Source organism: Myodes glareolus, chromosome 2 (assembly GCF_982192425.1).
Source record: "Myodes glareolus chromosome 2, mMyoGla1.1, whole genome shotgun sequence".
NCBI lineage: Eukaryota > Metazoa > Chordata > Mammalia > Rodentia > Cricetidae > Myodes > Myodes glareolus.
Genome location: NC_142027.1, coordinates 44,130,272 through 44,155,455, shown reverse-complemented (window position 1 = coordinate 44,155,455; position 25,184 = coordinate 44,130,272). Strand labels below are relative to the sequence as shown.

The window sequence follows — 25,184 nt, the reverse complement described above, 5'->3', positions numbered from 1 at the left end:
CCTTTCCTTCTCAAGTTGCTTTTGGCCATGTATTTTTATCACAACAGTAGAAACCGTCAGTCAGGCAATAATAGGCTTGTCTGCTTTGGACAGGAACTAAGGTACAGCCACATAAACAGGCCTAGCTTCTGACCACTAAGGCACAGGATTCGGACAATGGTAAGAGCACCACATCCTAACCACAAGACTAGAGAGAGTCTTCTGGGTTCGTGTGGATGAGGGATGTAGAGTCAGGGCCAGAGAGGCCTCACTAAAAGCACCACTTACCCCAGTACAAAGCTAAGCCAGAGTCTCACTTTATTTTCAGTTTTATGTCTAAATAGAAAAGACAGTTCTAATTTTTCTCCTACGGGAAGGAAAATAAGCAAAAAAGCACAACCAGGCAAAATCAGGCTGCTTAGCAAGAACTTCCCTCAAGGCTAGCATACAGGGGAATGCCAGCACTCAAGAGGGAGGAGAGTAGAGTGAGGTGCTGGGAAGGAGGCAGGATCACAGATGATGCTATGAGTTATCCCAGGGAAGAGTGGATGCAGAGGGAGGCCCCTGCCTCAGGCTGCCTCTACCTAAAGCTCTTAATAAAGCAGGAGAGGGAGGTCTGTCTGAACCTCAGGCGCACCATGGCATGCTATTAGGTCCTTGCAGCAGTCCTATGGAGTGGGTAGGAGGAGGCAGAACCACTTTGAACCTGGGGAATTGGAGTAGCAGAAGACAATGGGGCTGCTCACTAGAGGAGCTTGACATAGTTTGCAGGAAAGAGTCCAAAGTTGCCATGGCAACGGCCCCGCCACCAGCCTTCATCCACCATCTCAATGTCAGTGATGATGTCATCTGGATCAAAGGAGAGCTCGTCGCTTCCCTCTGGGGAGGAAGTTGAAGAGACATTAGGATGGTTAGACAGGAACCCCTCCGTGCCTGCCTATGCCAACTCAAGCCTCAGGGAAGGAAACAGGCCCGGCTCTCAGAACCCACCCCTTTTCCTATGTGTCAGGGGCCACAGGTGTGCCAGGCCCTTCAGGCGGCTTCACGCTTACCTCCTTGGTAATCATACAGGGCTACAGCAGAGGTCCCAGTACCACCAGCCCCGGCTGATGATCCTGAATAATGAGAAATATAAACATTACATGGAGAAAGCAAAGAGACATAATCTCATTGGGCAGAAAGGGTAGACTCCCCCTCCATCACTGATGCCCAGAAACTGACCACATTTGGGAGCTGCTTTCCCCTCCCCATTCACCCCACTCACCAGCCTCGTAGGACAGAGAAGGGGTGACCTCGGGCTCCAGCACATCCTCATAGTCCCCCTCTTCCTCCTGCCGATCGGGCTCCCCAACGTCCTCATAGTCATTCTCAGGATCCAGCTGAGGCTCTTCTTCATACACTGGCTCGTCCACCACCTGGAGGCCTTCGGGAGTCCTCGGGGGCAGAGCTGGGGGCTCCTCGTCCTGAGGAGAGATGTGTGGGCCAGGAGGATGCAATGATGACCTAGTGGGGTTGCTAACACCCTTGCCACCCCCAACTTCTTCCCTCTGTTTAGAAGCCTTTCCTCAGAAACAGTCTGCTCTTCACTCCCGGTCTCCTAAAGCATTTGTCCTCTCAAAGGAAGTGACAGGAGGGGACTCAAGATGTGAGGTGAGGGGTGTGGAAATCAAGGCAGAGCCTTTGGAAAACCAGAGGAACAGCAAAGCAAAAGCACACTGTTGGGCGACCACGGCTAAGAGAACCAACTGTCCAGGTTTGCTCAGGACAAGGGAGTTTCCAGAATGCAGGGCTTTCAGTGCTAAAACCAGAGTAAGCGAAGCTGGAAGACTGGCCGCCCCTATACAGCCCAAGACAGGAGAGGATAGTGTGGGACACTGCTTACCTCCGGGGGATACTGTGGTGGAGTCTGCATCCTGGGCAGAGAGGGCACGGCGTGTTCTTTTCTGCTTCTCATGGGTTCAGGTTCTGGGGGGGTGTGACTCTCTGCTGGAGGCCAGACCTGAAGAACAAGGGGATGGCTCCTTCATCTTTAGTTGGCACAGCAAAGGGTACCTGTTGCAGCTGGTAACCACTTGGCACAGTGAAGGCTACCGCTTGTAGCTGGTGACCTGCTAGCTGTCAGACTCTAACGGATAGAGTCTATAAATCTTGATGGCTTTGTTGTTGTTTTCTCTTGACCTTTTACTACCTGGGACCAATTACACACATGGAATCTTAGCAAAGACAAGCACAACAGACTCTGCTCAGCAAGGGAGACATCTGCCTTCTATTTTATTTATTGATTTTTGCCTATCACTTGGACAGCTGGAACACTGGTCAGGTCAAGAGATCTTGGACCCCCAGTAACCATGCACTCACCTCTGAGGAGATCTTCTTGGGCAACGGGGCCGGCACTGCTGGCTCTTCCACAGGCCTCGGTGGCTGCTGAGCTTCACGGCTCATCCTCACCACAGCCTTTCGCTCCTGTTGCTGCCTGGCCATCTGCTGTGCCTTCTCTTCTTCCTCTCGCTTCCTCTTCTCCTCAGCCATGGACTCAAATTTTGCTTTCAGCCCACGGGCACCACTGGAAGCTGCAAACACAGATGAGGAAAATTAAGGGTGTCTTGGATTGTGAGTGGAGAGAGGAAATGGAGCTTAAAGAAAGGAGAGAGATCTGTGATCTGTTAACTATGCAGGAGGAAATAAGATGAAGAGGTGACTCATGGAGGGTGTTGGGGGCGGCGGACCCCTGGCCCCTTGACTTTCTCTGCCTGCCTCAGACCCTTTGCCTGCTGGAGAGAACGGAGAAACCAACTTGTTTTCCTGTGCCTGCAGCTGCTCTGAGCACGAGACCCTCACGAGTTCCTGATGGCACGGGAAGTGGCTTCTGGTGGGTTTTACAGCTGGAAATCCCAAGAGGTTGGGGCGTGGTTATCAGTTAAGGGTCCCTATATAAGCTTCCCTGGAGCACAGTAAAGTTGGCATTCTTGGTTCAAGGATGACCCATGTCCCCGTGTCTCTGTCTATGTGCGTATGTATTTAAATCTCCAGCCCCTCTCTGGCTTGTGTACCATCCCGTAGTGCAGGCGCTGCAGGAGGGGACGGTACAGAGGTTGTGAGAGGACACTAGGACCTGGGCACCACATGGCACTGAAGCCCAGGTTCACTATGACCAAAGGACCAGTTGTCCTTTTAAAATTATGAGTTCCTGACCAGCATCTTACTCAGTCGATATTCTTTAAATCTATATCTCTCCACCCACCACCACCCTATCCCCCACCCTAAAGATCTCCTCTGTATCTCCCAGCAAACGCCTCACTCTTGTCTCTGTGTGTCTCTGTCCCTAGTTCCTTCCCTAACACCACTTCTCTTGTGTTATAGGAGACAAGACTCTGGATCGATGAGAGTAGCGCTCTCACCCTCCTTGGCTTATCTCGGTGGCCAAAGGCATGCAAGGGATAGTCTTGGAGAAGAGAGAATCAGCAGAGAAAGGAGGCCGAAGGGTACTAAAGAAGGGAATTAAGACTAACCGGCTTCTATGGGGGTGGTCTTCTTATAGGCTGTAGTTGGGGCCTCCATTTCATTGAAGCCAACGGCACTCTGCAGGCAGAAGAACAGTGTATATAGTCAGGGGAAGCAGAAGGGTAGTGATCCATGAGTCAGAACTGGGGGAAAGAGCCACCCTTGAAGGCATCCGTAGCCATGTAGTAGGTAACAGTTGGACTGGGTGTTCAATATTATCTGGTGGGAGAGAGAAGGGTAAAGAACTCTACTCGTGGGCTCAGCTCCCCCTTTGAAAGCTCAATGGACTTAGAATTTCAAGTTTCTGAGCCCAGTTATATCTAAAATGGAGCAAGGCCGTTGCTCACACAGGAAGAGGAGCCGTTGAACATACAGTATGGTAACACAGAGCAGGAAGAGACAAGACAGGACTAAGAAATGCCTGAAATGTCATGTCCAATCTCCCTAGTGTCTCCCTTCCCGCGCTAAGTCTCTGCCCCCTCCACTCTTCTCAGAAAAACCTCAGGTTATAGAATTTGTGCTCCTTGGTGACCCAGCTCCAAGAGTTCCCTTTGTCTCCTGGCTTCTCCTTTCTCCTGCTATCCTCCGTGCACCTCCATTACCACAGAGACTCTCCCGAGACCATGGTATCCTCCGTTTACCTTATCCACTCGGTCCTTCTGGATTCCATATTGGCCACCAAAGCCCTTGGCATAGTCTGTGGGAAAGAAAATTCTGCTAGTGAAAAATAGGAGATGAGAATGTTGGGGATGGGTGGGGAGAGGGAGCAGACGGACAGGGAGACAGGAATGTGGAAGGCAGAGAAAGAGGAAGAAATGTCAGAGAGAGACAGGGATGACAGGAAGAGAAGGAAAAGGGTTGAGGATGGAGGTAGGGGGCTCGGGAGAGAAAGGAGAGAGAGGTGGAAAGAGAAAGCACAAAAGAAATGACGAACAAGGCAAAATACAAGGAAATAAACAGGAAAACAAGGCGAGTCCTCCAGCCATGGCTGCTGAGTCCCAGGTAAGAGCTCTCTGTCCCCACGAAGCCTTACTGGCCTGTGATACTCACACCAAGCCGCCCATTACACTGCCTGGCTCCACTCCTTTCCCAATCCCTTTCCTCCTTGCCTCTTCTCTGCCCTGCTTCCAATCCTGGTGTCCTGTCCATCCACACTGACTCTCCTCGGCCCTCGCCTTATTCTGGGACCTCCCTTCTCCCAATCCAACTTACTTACCTCGCTGAGACTCGTGCTTCTCCGTCTCCCCCTTGTAGTCATATCCTAGAGCTGCTTTGTCCCGTTTATCCTTCTCTACTCCATAGCGGCCACCAAAGCCATGAGAGTAATCTGCAATAGACAAGGGTGGCATGAGAGCCCAGCCTTGGCCCGCTGGAAAACGCGCGCATGTGTGCACAAGTAGTCTACAGGCATGAACGCAGGGTGGGAGGGCAGGAAAGGCTCAGAGCTCAGATAGTGGTGAGCTAATTTAACCGGGATGACGCCCCTCACCTCCATCCCAAGACAAGAAGATCCCTCTCGATATTTTCCAGGAAAGGCTGTGTATAGAGAATGTGAGCAGAGATCTCTGGGATAAAAGGCAGACATAGGAGATGCATGCTGTCCCTCCACCCCCATAGAAACAGAGAAATCTCAGCCAAATATAGTAACTTTAAAGTGGTGAAACTCAGAAAGGAGGAGGAGGAAGAGAAGGAAGAAAGGAACAGATACAAGAGAAGGAGGAAAAGAGGGAAGATGGGGGAAGGATGAAATGATCCTGGCTCCAGAAAGAAATGCAAGAATTGAAGCTACATAAATAAGTATGAGAGTGACAGTGAGCGGACATCACAGAAGCCCCAAGGGCTTTAAAGTCAGCGTTCAGTGAACTGGGATTAAGACCTAGGGTCTGTGGTTCTAAAATCTACTCAAGAGTGGGCATGGGAGCTGGAAAGGAGGTTCTGCCCAATCTTAAGAAAAAAAAAATGTCTAGAAAAATGCTGCTCACTTGTACAGGCAATAGCAAGGTGTCTTGTAGTCTGTCCAGTTTTGACAAGGGGAAATTTTACCAGTAATATTTGGAACTCTAGTTCTACATCTGAGCGTGGAATGTAACTACACGTTTTTCCCCAATTAATAGGATTTAGGAATTCTAAGCGAAGAAAATAACTTAAATAGTGATCCAGAAAATACATACCGAGAAGGAGGGTTCTGGGAGGTGTGTCAGTCAGCACAGTCCATGTCAATATGAGGACCCGAGTTTGGGTCCCAAGAGCACAGATACAAAGCTAAGTGTGACAGTGTATGCCTGCGACTCTAGAGTGGCAGAGACGGGACAGGATGTCTGGAGCTTGTTGACCCGCTGGTCTTGTCAAATCTAAGATCTCCAGGTTTAGGGAGAGACCCTGTCTCAATAGTTAAAGTGCACAGCGATCAAAGAAAATGCCTAACACTGACCTCTGACTTCTGCATGCCTCAGCACATACATGCACTCATACACATGAGCAAGCACGCACAAAGAGAATATATATGTGGAAAGAATAGCATAAGGAAGGTAGCGTGAACACAACACAAAGTAGACTTCAAGAAAGAATGCATTCTAAAAGGCAAGAGGGACACAGCATCATCCATCAGGAATAAGTACAGTGGAATAAATCTAATAGAATCAAAATTCATGAGGCAAAACCTGAGAGAAACAGTAAGATAAATAGACAAATTTATGGTCATTGTTGAAAATTTAAACCTCCTGAACAAAAATAACCATCAATAAAATTATAGAAGATCCAAATAACTTTGTCACTAAGACCTAGCTAGCGAAGTGACTAAGCACACTCTGTCCCAAACTACACAATCACACATAGGTCATGTGCAAGACTGAAATACTGGAAATCATTTTTTGATCTCAATAAAATTAAAAGTCAATATCAATAAAATGATATGGCAAAAATTCCTCAATTTAAGAAATAAAAATACATAGTTTCAGCTTATTAGACACATGGCAGGCCCCATGTTCTAGAGTAGTTGGCCAACACAAGTTGGATTCCATGGTTTTGTGTATGTGTGGTTTTGTTTTGTTTGTTTCAAGAGAGAGAGCATGAAGTTGGGTGAGCAGGACGGATCTGGGTAGGATTGGGAGAGGGGAAAGAATATGATGAAAATATATTGTTTGCCATGACCAAAACAGTGGGGGGCTGGAAGGGAGCTGTGAGCAGGTGGGCGACCCTCCAGGTGGTCAAGGCACTGGGTACTCACCTTTCTGAGATGCATGCTTCTCCACTTCTCCTTTGTAATCAAAGCCCACTGCTGACTGAGGAGGAGAGAAATGATTGGTCAGCGCTGTCTGCTTCCTCCCTCGCTGTACCCTTGCCTTCAGTCCCGGAGGCAGTGCTAGGGACCTGCGGCTACTGCTTCCTCCCTGGCTGACTTACCCTTACCCTGTGGCTAAGTTTGGAAGTTGAAAGTAGAAACAATGCTACAAAGCAGTCATCATGGCCTCTGGACCAGACCACGCCAGATCCAAATCCCACTTCCCCCATTTGTAATTGGTTAGCTTTGGGATTATTCAACATCTCTGAGCACTGGTCTCTTTAAATAATATTAGATGTCTAACCCACTACAGTGGTAAATGGAGAGAAATGCTCTCTCTTCATCTGGAATAATAATGACACCTCAACAGAGCAAGGTATAGTATCTGCTGAGTTAGCAAGGAATCAGCACTTTTTCCCCTCTAGGTGAGCCTCACAAACTAAAATGAGACAATAGGTTGCAAAGACCCTGCAAACTAAAAGCTATGTGTGCCTATGGGTGCCTATGGACTAGTCACCTGACTCCCACTGAACTGTGCAGGTCTCAGCATGGCCTCACAGGGATGCAAAACACAGATTTTGGTGGGATGGGATCGACGTCAGTTCCAAGACCTAATACATCCTGGGAGCTGTGTCCCCATTTGCTCAGTAACTATGGGTTTCTAAGCAAAGCTTGGTTTTGTATCTTAAGAACTAGTCTCTTGGTTTCCCTGCCCCCCTCTTCCTTTCCTTCCCTCCCTCCTTCTCAGGGTCTCCTATACCTGAGGCATAGGCAAGGATGACTTAGGACACGAGGAAGACAGAAGATAGTTAATTCTTAGATAACCAGAGAGCAAGGGAGAGAGGTCCTGGATCAGATCAGGCTAATGTCTAGGTGCCTCCACTTTAGATCCGAGGTAGTTTACTCCAGGACTCTCGCCCAGAAGAGATCCCCCTATTGCTGAGGCTTTTCCTCTCTGGCAGGCCACTGGCCTAACTCCTACTTACCCCACTCCCACTGAGAGCCACAGATAACCCACCACATAGGTTTGGCTGGGCAAACTCCATGCCAGGAGGCTAGCTGCACTGTGGGTTGCTGAAAACAAGGCCCTGTGGAGTCCTGTGGGTTTTATGCTCTGCAATTTTAAAGGTCCCCAAGACAGTCACACCTAGTCAGGGCCTTGCTGTTATTTAATAAGACACAACCAGCTAAATGCATCCTGCCGAGACCAAGCAGAAGTGGAGCCCAGCTTTGCTCCACACCCAGTTAAGAAGTAAATAATCCCAGGCTCCCTGCACATCAAGAAGATCACGTTCCCTCTCTAGACACACACATATTCATCATGCGGGGGCTCTGACTTTGTGTGTCCCATGCTATCTTCACTGCAACAAATCTTACATGTGGTTGACATGGCAGGCATACTTCTCCTGTAACTCTTGATGGACAAATGGACTTGTGGAAGAAGAGCTAGCAGGAAACACATTTCTGATCTTCTACTTCTACCTGGGAGTATGTCCAACATACCTGGTTTATGAGGCACTGAGGTGGTCCCCATACCCTAGGCTAGCAGCTACCAACTGAGCTACTTCCCCATTCTCTAGTCTTTCATTCATGTTTTATGGACATGTGAACTGTTTAGGTGATGCAATTTGTGCTTGCAAAACAACAACTAGCAATAAGGGGTTGGGCAAAGATCAATAGAAGGAAAGCCAAGACCTAGAAAATTCTTCCTTGTTTCTAGAACCATATATGCTCCACATGACATTATTGTCTTTACATGTGTTTACAGCATGTTTTGAACTTTCTCAGTTTTGTTTGGGGTGTATTTTCTCCTACAGTGCAAACAATTATTATCCAAACACTTTGCAGTTTGGATTCAGGCCTACCTGCTAGTAATAATAACAATAATAATAATAAAAATAATAATAAACCAGATGTGAAGATTCTCTAGCCCATTCCTCCCTCCCTCCCCCTCTCCTTCTCCCTCCATGGCTCCCTCCCCTTTTCAGATGAGACTGTAACCTGTGTCATGAAAGGATTCAGCTCCTGATATCGTAAATTGGAATTTAAAGCGTCAAGGATGGCCAGCCTTGCTCCTTTCATTGAATGAGCTGCACCCATTTATAACTGCCTTTTTTTTTTCTCTTTAAAGCTACTCTTGTATACAAAGGAGTCTCCATCAACACCCCAGCTTCAGGGATTTTTGTTCAATCCTTCACCTTTTCAGAGCATTGCCATCCTAATGAATTAACCAGTTTACTTGCTGATTTTTCTTCTCTGCTAATGCCTTGAGACATTTTTATTCAGAGCTGAAGAATCTTTGCCTATTAACTGACTAAAGGAGGCTTTGCTGATGAACCCTGGGCCTCTCCTGGGCAAGGCCAGAGCTGCACTACAACCCCAGCCCTGGCAAACTTAAATGGATGCTGATGCTCCACACACAGCCTCACCACCACCAACCCTGCTGAGACAGGTCATGAGATCTGTCCTGTACTCAGTGCCAGTACCAGACACTCATGGCCTCTGCTGTCCTGTCTTTCACCTAAAGAAACATGGACCTGCATTTAGGACTGAGTGTTGGTAAGGCCCACATAGCGTAAGGGCTAAGGCAGAGGGGGAAAGTTGTCACTTACCTTGTCTGCCCGGTCCCTCTCAACTCCATATTTGCCCCCAAAGCCTCTGGCAGCATCAGTCTGAGAAGAGTGTTTCTCCACATCAGCGACATATTCGTGGCCCACAGCACTCTAAGGAAAATCAGGAACGGTGTATAAAAGATTACAATGACCTTACAAAATCGAGATGGCAAATGGATGTCAAGATACAAGAAACTCCTTTTTGGGTCAGATCTGTATCCTTTGACAGTGGCACCAAGGGACCAATGATGGGGGATGCTGGTGTGGGACAAATGTCTATAGTCTGTCAATTATATTTTAAAGAAATGCTGATTGGCCAGTAGCCAGGGAGGAAGTATAGGTGGGACAACCAGACAGAAAGTAGAGGCGGGTCAATGAGAACAGGAGAATTCTGGGAAGAAGGAAGAAGTCCATTCCTCTGCAGTTCTGGCCCAGCCACAGAAGAAGCAAGATGTGACTGCATTGCTGAAAAAGGTACTGAGCCATGTGGCTAACACAGATAAGAATAATGGGCTAATATAAGTTGTAAGAGTTAATAAGAAGCCTGAGATACTAAACCAATCAGTTTATAACTAATGTAGACCTCTATGTGATTTCTTTGGGACTTAACCACTGCGGGAACCGGGCAGGACAGAAAACCTGACAAGCAGTAACTTTCTGTAGAGCAGTGCCCATCCCAGAATCTTTTTTCACGTCACTAGAAAGCCATTGCTCAGAAGCCTCCAGGAATGTATTGGAAGTCAGAAGATAGAGAAGAGATGGCCGGAGCAGTGTTGAACCCAAAATAAGGGAGAGGAGAGCTCAAACAACGGCACTGCAGAGCAAACCAAAGGAGCAAAGCTTGGGTGCATCTAGAGGCACTGACTAGATGCCACGACCGAGGCTGACACGTCTTCACTCCATCAACCAGGGACTTTGTCCTAGATCTTTCATCATTTGAACAACCAAAGTTCAGAAGGGAATTCTGAAGTTTTCAATGTATATATAAAAGATTGCTAAGCCAGGCAGTGGTGGTACACGCCTCTAATCCTAACACTTGGGAAGCAGAGGTGGGTGGTTCTCTGTGAGTTTAAGGCCAGACTGGTCTACCAAGTGAGTTCCAGGACAGGCTCCAAAGCTATAGAAAAACCCTGTCTCGGAAAAACAAAACAAAACAAAGATTGCTAAAGGGCTGAGGAGTGGTTCACTATATAAGAGTCCTTGTTCTACAAACATGAAGGCTTAAAATCAAATCTCTGGCACCCACAAAAAAAGTGAGGCATGGCTACATGTACCTATGGCCCCAGCATGGGAGGGTAGAGACAGGGGGATTCTGGGAGCTCCCTTCCCAGCCAGCCTGGGTGATGTGATGAGCTTCACACTCAGTGGGAAATCCCGCCCCAAGGCACTAAGGCAGAGAGCTGGAGAGGAAGACATTTGACATCTTGCTGTGTGACTGCCACTTGTGCATACACACGTGCACTCACCGCCCCCACAACCTGCACGCATGCTTACAGCACATACAACACATGCATACAACACACATACACACATAATCACATAATACACTAAGGCAGTGGTTCTCAACGTTCCTAATGCTGCGACCCTTTAATACAGTTTCTTGTGCTGTGGTGACCCCAACCATGAGATTATTTCATTGGTACTTCATAACTGAAATTTTGTTACTGTTATGAATCATAATGTAAGTATCTGATAGGCAGGATATGCAGGACCCCAAAAGGGTTGTAACCCACAGGTTGAGAAAAGAAAATAAGAGAAGTTGCAATACAGACAGAATACACAGCATTTAAAGGCAACAAGTAAGTCTGTAGCCTATTTTCCCTCCTCCACTAATGTTCCCTGCTTTCTAGCTTCATTTCTGTTTCTGTGATTAGAATACCTTCCAAAAGACACTTTAAAGGAGAAAGGTTGTATTTGGTTACAATTCCAGGTCAAGGCAGGAACTTAAGGGAACCAGTCACATTCACAATCAAAAGCAGAGAGAGAATAAATGCATGTAGACTTGCTGACTAACTCGCTGTTTCTACTCTTCTGTAACACAGGACCCAAGTCCAGAGGGTGGTTCCGCCCACAGTGGGCTTCTCACATCAATTAATTAAGACAACCCCCAACAGACATGTCCACAGGTCAGTCTGACCTAAACGGTCCTTCACTGATGCTCTTTTCTCAGCTGATTCCAGATTGTGTCAAGTTGTCAATTAAAACTATCCATCACCCAGGGTCACAGAAGGCCAACTGCCCTAAAGTCTTGACTCTCTTTTCTGCCTTCTGTATCTTGTGTGGTGAGATCAGGGGGAAAAAAGATACTAACAGCACATAGATAATTCCCCTTTAAAGCCCAAATAGACACCATATTTGGAACAAATTTTAAATCAAAGCACCAACAAGCTAGTCCTTTGCTTCTCATCATTTTCCCTCTAAAACAGACCTCTCCTTTTGTACTTACCTTGTCCATCCGGTCCCTTTCCACTCCAAACCGGCCTCCATAGCCATGGGATGCTTTAGGCCCCGACTCCAATTCCTTCTTCTTGAGAATGTCATGCTCCTCGGACACTTTGTTCCTCAGCTGGTGGATGCTGCAAGTAACCAGACACCTGAGGCTCACCTCATACAGGGAGGTCAACAGACCCCTTCCCAGAAAAGTGGAAATCTTTTGTAACAAAACTCTGAGTCCCCCAAATATATCAGTGACAGGCTTGGAGTAAGAAATTGGTTCAACCAACATTTAAACATTCTAGAAGCCAAGATCCTGTGGTCTCTTATCTTTCTCACTAACATAACCTTGCCATCTTTAGTCCCATTTTTCATGTTCTCATGTATCAGAGATGATACCTGTATGCTTACAACTGAGAAGTTTTCACTCTTTCTGAGAAGACCTGCCTTCAACCACTTAGGTGATCTGTCTCAAGAAACATAAATAAAAATATGCAAATACCTTTAGACCACTGTTCTAAGAGTCTGTCCCAGAAAAACATTTTTAAATATGGCAAAGTTTATTGTCTAGTAATTGAAACATTGCAGAGAGTAGCAAAAATAACCAATCCGTATGCCTAGTAACTGGAAAATAGCTAAGAAAATTAAAATACTATCTTTCAATAACACAATGGAAGTCATTAAAACGGATGCTTATAAAAATGTAGTTTCGAGTAAGTTTATTTATTCATTAGTATTAGTGTACTTTTATTAGTGTATTTTTTTTGTCAAGCATTAGCATTCTGCAACCTAAGCCTGATAATTTCTGAGAATAACAAGCTCTCCTAGAACAGTTAAAGGCCCCATAGTTTAGGACTGGGACTCCACCTCTGACAGTTAGTGACACTGATGGGGGAGGAGGGACAAGAGGCACTCACCCCTCCACTAAGTCCATGCTCTTTTCTACGTTTACTACCATGGAGGCTGCAACACGGGAGGAAGCCACCGTCTATTTAGTCTGAAGATCTGAGCTGATCGATCTGCACCATGCCAACGAATCACAGCAAGAGCTCACAAATTTGGAAAATATGCAAGGACCCCTGGGCCATATAGAAATATCTGGGTGAGAGAACCCCACATGTTAGGGACCTGACTTTCTGCAGTAAGCAACGCTCTGGGGTAGTTACTGTCCTGGGACTCCATAGCTCAGCCCCAGCAGAGACTGGTTACAGGCAGAGTGACCGGCTCACAGTGGAGATGTTCTCCTTCCATGGAAGATTAGACCCATCTGCTGGTCTAGCGGGATAATCTCGCTGAAGCCTTTGTAAAAGCCTTTCAGCTTTAGCCACGGTTTATTTTAGAGAGCTGGCTAGGAACCAGATGAAATCAATCCGTCCGCGGTGCAGGCACCCAGTGTTCCCATGCCTCACCTGACCTCTTTGGCAGCAGTGAGAGCAGAGATCCAACGAGACAGCAAAGGCCTCAGAGCTGCCTGGGTCTGAAACGGAGCGGGCTCCAAGAGGTTCCCAACTGAGGTATTCAAGGCAGAAATGGAGGGCTGGGGACAAACATTGTTTGCAATCGAGAAAATATGCAAATCTGCCTACTGAATGACAGGCTAGTTAGGGGAATGTACCAACAGATGAGCTTATTTGAATGAAAATGTTTTGAACAACAACAACAAAAATTTGCAAATTTTGGGGGGTTTTTTGTGTCTTATTTTTGTTTGTGAGAAACAGTCTCACGTAGCCCAGGCTAGCCTCTACTTCAGGTAGTCAGGTTAGCCTCAACTCCCTGTGTAGCCAAGAATGACCTTGAACTCCTGAACTTCCCACCATTTCCAAGTGTTAGGATTACAGGCATCTGTAGCCACATCCAACTGAAAATCAAACTTTTTATAAATTTCTTTACCATATAGCTGAATCTATCTGAGTGGGTCTTAATATATAATCATTTTATTTGGTAAATATCAGTTAAACATCTGTGAGTGTAAAGCATTGCCAGGCTCTAAGGACGCAAAAGATTTCATGTATGGTAACAATGGACAGATGGAAGAGACACAGAAAAGCAACATGTTACAGCCAGGGTGTCAAGTGTCACACCAAAGGGGCTTTTGGCACGTTGTCCCTGCTTCAAGCTTTCAAATGACTTGTATTGAGGAAGCAAGAGAATCAAACAAAAACTCAGGACTTCAGAGGTGAAAAGGGAGAAAAGGCAGCACTGTTGTGTTTTATTAGGAAATAAAAATAAAAGTATAAAGCTGAAATAATTCAGACTATAAAGTTTTTACTCCCAAACAATATGAGCATATGTTTAGAAAAGCCTAAATAACCCACAGAGTCACCGGCACTATTAAGGTACTTAATTACTTACAGGGTACAAATTCTCTTTATCAAAGTCAGCTGCATCTATCTACCAGTCACAGACATTTGAAAACTGAAAGTCAAAAGTAAGTTATGCTCATGACACAACACGAAATGTTTTAGGGGAACTTTAACAAAATATGAGTAAGATTAGAACATTAAATAATACTTCCGGAAAAAAAAACAACCTCAAAGAAGATCTATAGAAGTAGAAGAATAGCTCAGGTTTGTAGATCAGAAAACCCAATACCATCAACATGCTTATTATCCCCTTAAATGGCCTACACCTCCAATCAAAATCCCAACAGGCTTCTCCTTTTTTATTTATTTATTTATTTATTTATTTATTTATTTATTTATTTATTTCAGGAGCTGACTTGCTGGTTCTCAATGTATAAAATTATAAAAGTCTGGGATAGACAAGTCCTTCCTCTCTTTGCTCAGGGAATTCTGAGGAAGAGGGGGAGGAAGAATTGTAGGAACCAGAGGTGTCAAGGGCACCAGAACAGGGCCCACAGAATCAACTGAGCAGAGCTCATAGGAACTCACAGAGACTGAAGAGGCCATCAGGGAGCCTCCTCTTGTGGAGCTCCTAACAGCGGGAGTGGGGGAGTGTCCCTGACTCTTTTATCTGCTCCTAGGACCCTTCTCCTCCTATTGGGTTGTCTTGCTCAGCCCTGATGTGAGGATGTGTGTCTAGTCTTACTGTATCTTGCTATGCCGTGTTCCATTGATGTCTCTGAGAGGCCTGCTCTTTTCTGAAGGGAAATGGATGAGGAGTGGATCTGGGGGTCAGGAAGGTGGAAAAGAGAACTGGGCAGAGTGGAGGGAGAGGAAACTGCAGTCAGGATATATTGTAGAAGAGAAGAATAGTTTTTTAAAAAAAGACTAAATAGGAATTAAGGTTTTTGTATCAAAAATAAAATAAAATAAGATAACACAAAATCTTGAAATAGTAAGAAAAATGTTTTTAAGGAGAACACTATTGGAGTCCTGTTTGATTTCAGCGACTTACCACACAACTACAACAGTCCCTGTGTTGTGGTAACCTCACTACCAGGGCAAAAATATTGCTTAATGAGGCAGAATAAAGTCCCGAAATCAACCACACAGAAGGTCAAAGAAACCTGCTAAGTCAGCGGGAAAAGGACAGTTTGAATTTTGTTTGGCAAATGGATATTCATAGAAGATGAAACTTAATTTTAACTTCATATTGCACATAAATATTAAAAGATAAAATTTTAAATTGAACCAAATGTTAGAGACAATCTTGACACCTTTTTAAAATAGTTATTTTTTAAAAAAGATTTATTTATTTATGTATTTATTATGTATACAACATTCTGCCTCCATGTATGCCTGCATGCCAGAAGAGGGCACCAGATCTCATCACAGATGGTTGTGAGTCACCATATGGTTGCTGGGAATTGAACTCAGGACCTCTGGAAGAGCAGCCAGTGCTCTTAACCACTGAGTCATCTCTCCAGCAACTTTAAGAGAATTTTTCTTAGACAAAAAGACAACAACAAATAAAAAAACAAACCCACTAATTATAAAAATCTTTTAAAATAAACTAGACTTCCTCAGAATTCAAATCTTGTGCCTACAAAATTATGCCACCAGGAAATTAAAAGAACAATCATTACTCTTGGATAAAATATTTATAAAACATACATCTCACAAAAGATCTATTTCTAAAATATATAGAGAACTCAGTAGGAAAATAGTCCATTGTAAAGGTAAGGAGATATTTGAACAGACATTTTACAAAGAAGATGGAAGAAGAGACATGCATGGCATACAAAAAACACTTGATGAAGTTTACTTACCCAGGAAATATAAATTAAAATCACCACATACCCACAGAGTGACTAAAACTACCAACAATAATAAGTGTTGACAAGGACATGGATCATGTGAAACAAATACATTTCTGGCAGAAATAAACTATGGTAAATTCCTTTTGGGAAAACAGATTGGCAGTTTCTCAAAAGTAAACACACACTGACTATATAAACAAGCAATTAGATTTTTAAGAATAACCTAGGAAATAAAAAAATATATGTCAACAAAGAGATTTATATTCAAATGCTCATGATATGTTTGTAATAGACTTAAAAGTCCAACAACAGAGCAATGAATAAACCAAACTGTAATGTAGGTACACAACAGACACTATTTGACAGCAAGAAATAAAAGATCAATATATAAAACTTTCTAGTTAGATTTCAAAAACGTTCTAATTAAAAAAAAGACCATCACAAAAGAGTATAGTCTATGTTATCCATTTACTGAAGTTCTAGGGACACTAGGCTTACTACCCTACACTGACAAAATACAGGTCAGTGTTTATTTGTGTACTGGCCAAGGAGACACTGAATACAGAGACTCGGAGAAGTTTCAGTGGTAACTGAAATCTTCTATGTTCTGACCCTACTGGTGATTACTTGTAGTATGATCAAAATTCATTGAACCATTTGTTTATAATTATTACACATTGACAACAATGACTTCTTTTTAAATAAGAAAGTATTAAGTGAATGATAGCTTTTATGTCCTCATAAATAGGCCCATGCTTATGCGGTGAGCATGGCATGTCATGAAGGCCAGACTATTTTTGTGAGATAGTTGATTATACTGGGTAAATATATGTCATTGTGATTGTTTAATAAAAAGCTAAACAACCAACAGCTAGGCAGGCGGTATAGACAGATATTCGGGACAGAGAGCTCTGGGAAGAAGAAAGAGGGAATCGCCAACCGGATGCAGAGGAAGCGGAACACGCAGGAGAGGCAAAGCCATGAGCCATGTGACAGCAAGGAGATTAACAGAAATGGGTTAATTTAAGTTATAAGAGTTAGTTAGAAACCAGCCTAAGCTAAGGTTAAGATTTTATAATTAATAAGAAGTCTCTGTGTTGTCATTTGGAAGCTGGCTGGTGGACAGAGAAAGACTTGTTACAACTATAATGTACTTGGCTGCTTTAGACAGAACAGCAACCTTAGGGAAAGGGGTAGTGATCGTGGGAAGTGACATTCCATTTTAAAAAGAGAATTGTGGGCATGACAAAATAGGTCTATTAGAAATGATATGGCATAAGGACCAAGGCCCATACACTCAGGCTGAGCTGAATTCAAAGTATTTGTCTATATTATGTCTACATCCTTAGACAAATTGTGAAGATCAAGAATGAATACCTTACTTCTTATGCTATGAGAATGACATCATCATCTATTAAAGACAGGCATGACTGCATGATGGGTCACAGCTCAGTTCGTGTTGCCCTTTATTCTTATCCATAGCTGTGGTTTTCTTCATAGTAGCCCTGTGAGGTAAGGAGGCCGGTACTATTAACTCCAGTCACATGGTTAATGCCCCGAGCGCTGACATAGCTGAGCTGGCTGCTGTCCCTGGACCTCCAGGGTTCTACTTTGAGGTATTGTGCCATTCTTCATTTCTACTCAGTGCAGAATGGTAGGAGCCAGAAATCAGGTAAGCCACTGAGATGGGTACTTCTAGCTACTTCTCAGTGAGACCTAACCCAAAGGCTTCAGGAAGCACTGAAGGCCTTGTCCAGTGTAGTGCTGCCCACAGTACTGCTTACAGTGCATTCTGGGAGCTGACTTGTTCACAGTGCATTCTGGGAGCTGACCTCTTTCTTTTTACAACGAAAGAAGATAAAAATCAAGAGTTTGATTTTAGAAACACGAGCAAGAGTTTTGCACGGCGATCTCATATCTGTTGAATCTAAAAGTAAAAACTGTGCTTATATCTTTGATGTCATGGCTTTTCAGTTATATTTTATTTGACAAAAGTGTCAATGTTATGAATTTGATAACAGACACACAGAAGACAAAACCCTCTGTCCTCTCCCACAGTGAGTTTAAGAATCACTGTCTGAGGGTGAGAAGGATGTTTTACTAGTCAAGGGGTAAGACAGCAGGCAGAGGAGCAAGCAAGCATGGGGATGGGGTGGACAGCTCTTGATCTCTGGGCCATTTCTCTACACAGCTGATGAGGGACGGAAGAATCACTTAAGCTGGTCTCTGAATTAGAAAGCCACCCCCAGACTAAACTTATTCAAGGCTGACCTGAAAGATACAGTGGTGAGGGGGCAGGCGGCTCGCCTACTAAGAACCACAGTCACTTCCTGTTCCTGTTTTGAGTCAGCTCAGTCTAGCGAGCCCTTTCCACTCCAGTTTCCTTTCTCCTCCCAGTGTCTTGGTGAGTCCCACTTGACCATGGAGGGTGGCTCAGTGGGCCCTGTCCAAAGAAAGTTAGAGGCTTCACATTGGAGTGTCCCCTGGAGGACTGTTTGATCTGGGTAGGTAAACTGAGGATCAGAGAGGATAAAAAAGTTTCCCCAAGGTTACCTAGCCTGTTCCCATAGGGGATCCAAGCTTCTGTACCTTGAAGGCTTTAACAAATATACACAAGTAAGCCTTTGGGGACATAGCTCCATTTACTCTATGGATATGGATCTAGTTGGATATGCAGAGTCACCACAGTGGACGGCTTCAGGGACCCAAGTCAGAGCTATGTGTACAGTGCTATGCCAGGCAGCCATTTAGGGAGAAGGAAGTCTCGGCTGTTGCATAGTCGTGTTAAGTTTGGGGGCTGGGATTCTGATAAATCTCAATTAACAGAGTATAGAGATAGTATCACCAATGTACTAAAAAGTGCAAAGTACCAGCAGACACTGAGGTAGACGACTCAATGAACTCTCAACCTGAACATTCGGGTAATTGCTATTATCCCCTTGAATTAATAAAACGAGCTAACTAAATTCATACTGCTAATAATGACAGAGCTGTGAACTGAATCAAAAATCTTCCAAATGCAAGCCCTTCCCATGGGCCGGTGGCAGGACTCTAAAAGTCCTTAAAAGGTTCTGCTCTTACTGAACACACAAGATGCAGGCTCTGGGAGGGGAAAACAGAGGGATACTGTTTCCCCATCTCAGTAGGTCCCAGAACACCAGGACGGGTGACCTTCACTGAGAAAAGGAAAAGCCTCCCTTAACCTTCTTGAATCTGTGAGCTTTCAGGGGAATGAGCATTAAAGAAGCTTCTGGAAAGGCCCTGTTCCTATTCTTTTTCTTTCTCACACTGTACTTTCTAGACATGCTTGATTTGTTTAATATCTGGTTGGGGCTGGAGAGATGGCTCAGCAGTTAAGAGCACTGGCTGCTCTTCCAGAAGACCTGGGTTCAAATCCAGCACCCACAAGGCAGCTCACAGCTGTCTATAACTCCAGTTCCAGGGGATCCAACATCCTCTTCTGGCCTCCATGAGCACCAGAACCACATGTGGTACATAGCCATACATACTAACAAATGACCCTTACATATAAAAGTAAATAAAATATAAAAAATAATATTTAATATAGCTACTTAAGTCAAACTATTTATGTTTGAATGGTGTTCAGTAATATTCCAGATCTGCCCAAATGTGTGCTAAGTTTCCTAAGACTATGGCAGTTGCAATGTGGTCATCACTGACACCTTTAAAATCTAGGGGGATATGAGGCCAAAATATTGGTAGAGTGTGGGTGGAGGAGTTGGTAATGAAGCTGAAAATAGTCTTAATCTTGCCAAACTTAGGAGAGGTGTTAATTCATCACTTTCCAGCTTTTATTCTTAAAGCATTGCATTTACTTTGCCACTAAAATATGACAGCCTGGTACTACCCAATACAATAGTCCTGCTTAGATGGTCCAGACTAGTCTGTAGAAGAGACGTATGTCTCTCAAGGGCCAAGTACAATAGTCCACAGAAAACCCTAGATATGCCCATATTTGCTTCTCTCTTTTTGAGACAGAGTCTCATGTATTGTAGTGATACAATATTCTAAAAATATCTCCTACATCCTAAGAGATTAAAACTTTTGCTGGCCCTCACAGCCAAAGTTAATACGCCTTGAAATCACTTAACACTTAAGACCGCAAGCCTGTTAAACGTGACTCTAGGAGAACAATGTAACGACCAAACTTACTTGCCATCTGATCAATTCTTACAACCTAAACTAATGCACAGTTGCAATCTTAAATCATGTCCTCTTCTATGCTTCTGACCCAGACAATGCCTGTGCATCATATGCTGAAAGCAGCAGATACAGAAATTGAAAGCAACTTCCTGAAAAATGCCATAAAGGTTGAGGATATTGGTTGATAAACAATGATATTTGTTATCTGGGTCAGTTGGAGCCAGAGACTAAACCCCATGTTAAACTCTGTTAAAGATTTTTTCCAAGTGTTCCTCCTTCCTTTCCCCACATGAGCTTTCTATGCAGTTCAATTGAGATAGAAGAGAGCCTTTAGTTAGGGAGATCCAGAAACCAGGCACACAGTCACAGGGCAATCATCCACAAGACATATAGACACACAGAGACACAGGAACACACAGATTCACAAGTCAGCCTTCAGCCAGTCTAAGGGACTGAGACACACACAGCAGACCAACAGAGCAAGGAAGACAGACAGAGCATAAAGTGGGGAATTCAAACCTAGACTCTCTTTTGGTTAAACAAGTAAAGTGCTTTTCTTTCTTTCCTTAATGGGATACCAATGCATTATTGGTAACTCAGAATTAATCACTAACACATAGTGTAACCTAGGCTAGGCTTGACATTGAACTTCTGATCCTTCTGCATACACCACTCTGCCTACAGCCACCTCCCTCCACCCTTCGGTGCTAGGATTACAAGCATAAGCTATCATGCCTAGTTTCTTTGGTGCTAGAATCAAACACGGGGCTTCATGCATGCTAGGCAAAATTTTTTCCACTTGAGCTACATTGCCACATTTATTTCAGATAAAAAGAAAGTTGGATCACTGTCTTGAAGACCAAACATCATTGCTAAAATAGGATTAGTCATGATTTTCCAAATGTCTTATTTCTTTATATTAACACTAATGATTCCCAATTTCCATCATGTAGTCCAATGCAAATTTGTATCTCAAGTCACTGCCCCGACTATGACAGCAGATATTATCTTCACTGTAGAATTTATGGGGGAGTCCTTAACCTTGACATTTTACTGATGCCTTCTCTTTTTAAGACAGGGTCTTATTACGTAGTCCTGGCCAACCAGAGATCAGCCTTTGCCTCCTGAGTGCTGAAATTAGAGATGCATAAGACCACACCCAGCACTGAAGTCTTCTTAACTGAAGTCTTCTTAACCCATTGGCAGTCACCCTATACTCTAAACACATGTTCTGAATTTATGTAAAGGGATAGGTGAATGGTGTTTTATAGATAATAGATAGATAGATAGATAGACAGATAGATGATAGATAGAGATAGATAGATAGATAGATATAGATAGATAGACAGACAGATAGATAGATCTTCAGCATTTGTGCCTCTTCTCTGACTATCTCATGTCTGACTGAAGGAAGGGAGATAGCTAATACATCAAACTGCCAGGGGGAGGTGGTTGAAAGAGCTGTCATACATAAAAGACACATAATAATAAGACAGATGATAAGATGAGAGAGATGAAGCAAATACACATGAAGACATAGAAACACACAGAGACCGATTCTAGAATAAATAAATACATTCCTAGACATGGCTATTTTCTTGCTGCACATTGCCCAGAGTCTGCAGGCTTTTCATCAGCTCTTCACGGACGACACCTCCCTCCCAGGTCTCCCAGCACCTACTTGATGTGCTCTGCGCGTCCAGAGCCCTCGATGGTCTTGGCTCCCCACCGCTGCTCCTTCTCGGAGATGTCATTCTAAAACAGACAACATGTAACGTCAGCAGCAAGAAACGGGCTAGATTGCAAGGAGCCTCACAGCTGACCCTCACCATCTCCTTCCCCTGCATTAGATGCTTCTTCAGTCAGAGTCTCTACTGTCACTCCTAGCTGCATTTATCCTATCTCAACCCCGCATGAGAATTAAAATTAAGCTAATGATCCTTGACTTACTCTGAATCGCCCACCCTTTCCTCCTTAGATCTCTCAGGACATCTCAAATCAAGGACCATAGGCCAGAAAAGCCCCAGGTTCAACTGATCTTCAACTTCAGGATGGAGTGACCTAGTCCCTCAATTTCACTATCAAATACACTCACACCTGGGCCCTTCTATGCTCAGCACCAGTTATCATGCATTAATAACTGTCAGCTAGTGGTTCTGCCGATCTATCTCACCATGAAAACTATTCGAATCTCAGATATTCCTTCCTAATCCCCCTCAAAGGTCAGAATAGCTGAGGTGCCTCCCACCCCCATTGTCCCAGCGAAGTTTATGCCCTACTCACCACAAAGTCAGGGTCTGTGTCCCAGTCATCACCCTGTGTCTCCACGGAAACAGACACATCATGCCCCACTACAGACTTCCACATCTGGGGGTGACAGACCATGGGAATAATTAGGAAGGAGAGAGAAACCGAGAGGAAGGATGGTCAGAATGCTGAAGTCAACTACACAAGCAATCAAATGTTTTTCGCTGTTCTTAGAAGAAAACAAGAGCTGAAACAAAGCAGATTAGAAAGACTTCTCAGTTAGAAGAGAAAGGAGTGGGAGTTATTTAAGACAAACCAGAGTGGTTTGAGTCCACCCACATCTGGAAGGAAGTCAGTGCAGATGTAGGCAACACAGCAACCTCTGTCAGCGTGCCGGGACCGTTCACTGCGTCCACAGCTTGTAGTATTTGACAGCACCTTCTGCAGGATTGGGGTGGCATTTCCCCCAGATTTCCCCATGGTTTTGTTTCTACTTGTCAGGACATGAATGATTCCAGGGTCCCTTCTGTCTGTAACCTGCTTAGCTACATTGAAATTGTTTTCACCTGTCCATAGGATACTGCCCTACATTCACTCTAAGACACACTCACGGAGGAGCTGTCAGGACGGTTGGCAGAAAGACCCACACTAGGTGATGTGTGGGGAAACATTGACAGGGATCTCAATTTCCTAAGGGAGGAAACACCAAGGCTTTACATTTTATCATTCAATTACAAACACTGCTCAACTGTATTTAAAGATATACATATCCAAACACAGCATGCAACAGATCCCCTTTTTGGAACACATGTGGGATTTACCAACCAAGTAAGCATTGCAGGGGTCTTTGGAGAAAACTAGTTTGGCAGGGGGTCAATCATTCCTCCACTGAATACCTGTCGTTTTACTGAGCCTTGCCAAGGGAGTCTGAGGAGGAACTGCCTAGTCACACTGTGGGCTGAACAGTGATGTGGAAGGTAACAAGGGGCAGTGCCCATCTGCTCTGGTAGCCTTTGGGATTTCCTGGCTCCTTTCTTACCTACTGGCTGGCAAGTCCCTGCTTACCCTTCTTTCTCAGGGACTTTCACCGCTGGGAAGCTGTTCTGGTATGCATCACTGTTTCCCAGAGGAGACTCTCTTCAATTCCTATCCACAGGACTCTGTACATTTAGGCCCCAAGTCTCCACCGAGATGCATCTGGAAACCTCCACCCTTGCCTCCAATTCCTAGCAACCCCAGAAAATCATCCCTGGGGAAATCTGAGGAGGGGGATTAAAGATGTGCTAAGGGGCAGCTAGGGTGAGCTTGCAGTGGGCTGCTAAGAGCAATGTCTTCCTTACTTGGCAGTAGCTACTGATAGCGGTTAGCACGGGTAAAGATGACCCGTGAACATCCTATGGCCTCTCTTTGACATGACCAGGCTCTTGTGCTGTTCTGCAACAGAGTGAAACTGGAAAGGAGAAGTCAACTGTATTCATGGGCAATAAGGAAGCAGTGAGGTCCGATGCTCTCATCTTCTGTCCTATCCCCCGCCCCCAGGCCTCAGCCATCTCTCCCATCAATCTCACACACTTCTTAAGATCAAAATAACTTAATCTGCTTGTACTGTTGATGACTCATCAATAAGGTTGCTAACTTGAAGCAGAAGGCTGGAGAATAACCCGGTGAAGGACAGTGAATGCCAGGCACATCCAGTGCCTGAGGACAGTGTTGACTTATGACAATAGTCCACAGACACCTCTGACAGCCCCTGTGGGATCACAGCCAGTCACTCAACACAGAGTATGTACCTCTTAGCAAGATACTAGACTAAGCACTTCACAAATATTAACTTAAATACTTCGATAACTCACTGATTCCTGTGATTTTGTTCCCCAATGTTAAATGATGAAGGGCTTAGCATAGCTGCCTGTCTCCGACACTCTGGGATTCCCACAAACACAGAGAGTTACCCTAGCTGAATAATCATGCCTGCATTTGCCCCCTCAAAGCACTTGGTTCAGCACCAGTGCTCACGAGGATCAATTCCCGTTCCCTTACATCTCCCATGTGCATTTTGCGTCCCTGATAGACCATACAAAGTCTTCATCTTCTGCGGGACTCCTTTAGCTTAGTGCCCAGGGCCAGCCGGCCCTTAGAGTGAGATGTGTAGATCCTCAATAGAAGCCAGGGCATACTTGGCTGGGCCCGTGGTCCTAGATGGCTGATCAATCACGTCCCTGAGTGCAGGCCATTTCCTTGTTCCTGTCTTCCCATGCTCATTGTCAACCACTGCACGCAGACCTGATGGCCATCACAAGTTCAGCACCAATTAGCAAGGTCTTCTCTCAACAAGAACTAAGTGCTATGTGGATTTCTCTTCCACACTTCCCTGTGCTCCCCTAGTCTCCCAGAGCTCTGAGTACCCACCTTCACTACTGTTTGTTCGAGCTCCCAGCTCCGGCTCTTCAAATCCACACCCGGCACCCCAGCCAGCTGCTGCCACTTCAGGGCAAGAAACTGAGCAGCGGCTTCAGTTCCGTTTTCAGGTTTTCTGTCATTTCCTGCCACACTGTCCTCACAGCTACTTCCTGAAGTTTGAGTCAGTTCCTTAAGCTTTAGGTACTTAAAAGGGTTAAGTGTTTCTGTGTCCAGTATTTTGAAAAGTTTCTGCAAGTCATGGGATAGTTATAAAAATGACCACACCTAAGCCACATCCCTAGCGGTTAAGACACGTTCAAGAATGCTGTAGGACCGCTCTGTGGTGTCCTACGTAGGACAGTTGCATCTAAGATAGTAAAAGAATTCAGAACAAGCCAGGGGGGTA

The 25,184-nt window shown here is 44.7% G+C and overlaps 1 protein-coding gene across 1 annotated transcript; it reads right to left on the bottom strand.

Annotated features, from left to right (window-relative positions):
• Positions 1-280: 280 nt before the first annotated feature.
• Hcls1 (hematopoietic cell-specific Lyn substrate 1) lies at positions 281-24,945 on the bottom strand. The gene is made up of 14 exons (XM_048422584.3): positions 24,788-24,945; positions 22,415-22,498; positions 21,813-21,886; positions 11,819-11,948; positions 9,373-9,483; positions 6,707-6,761; positions 4,697-4,807; positions 4,122-4,177; positions 3,489-3,558; positions 2,338-2,549; positions 1,862-1,978; positions 1,244-1,442; positions 1,032-1,094; positions 281-858 (listed from the first exon to the last, which is right to left on the bottom strand). Exons 2-14 carry the CDS (start codon positions 22,496-22,498, stop codon positions 725-727), a joined length of 1,416 nt encoding a protein of 471 aa, XP_048278541.3. The 5' UTR covers positions 24,788-24,945; the 3' UTR covers positions 281-724.
• Between the last annotated feature and the right edge of the window lie 239 nt (positions 24,946-25,184).

Bases quoted from the DNA above. Each gene is read 5' to 3' on its own strand.
- Hcls1 (XM_048422584.3), bottom strand. From the start codon at position 22,498: ATGTGGAAGTCTGTAGTGGGGCATGATGTGTCTGTTTCCGTGGAGACA. The intron at 21,887-22,414 runs GTGAGTAGGGCA...TGTCTGTTTTAG, and splicing joins ACACAGACCCTGACTTTGTG to AATGACATCTCCGAGAAGGA. The intron at 3,559-4,121 runs GTAAACGGAGGA...TTCTGCCTGCAG, and splicing joins AGAAGGACCGAGTGGATAAG to AGTGCCGTTGGCTTCAATGA.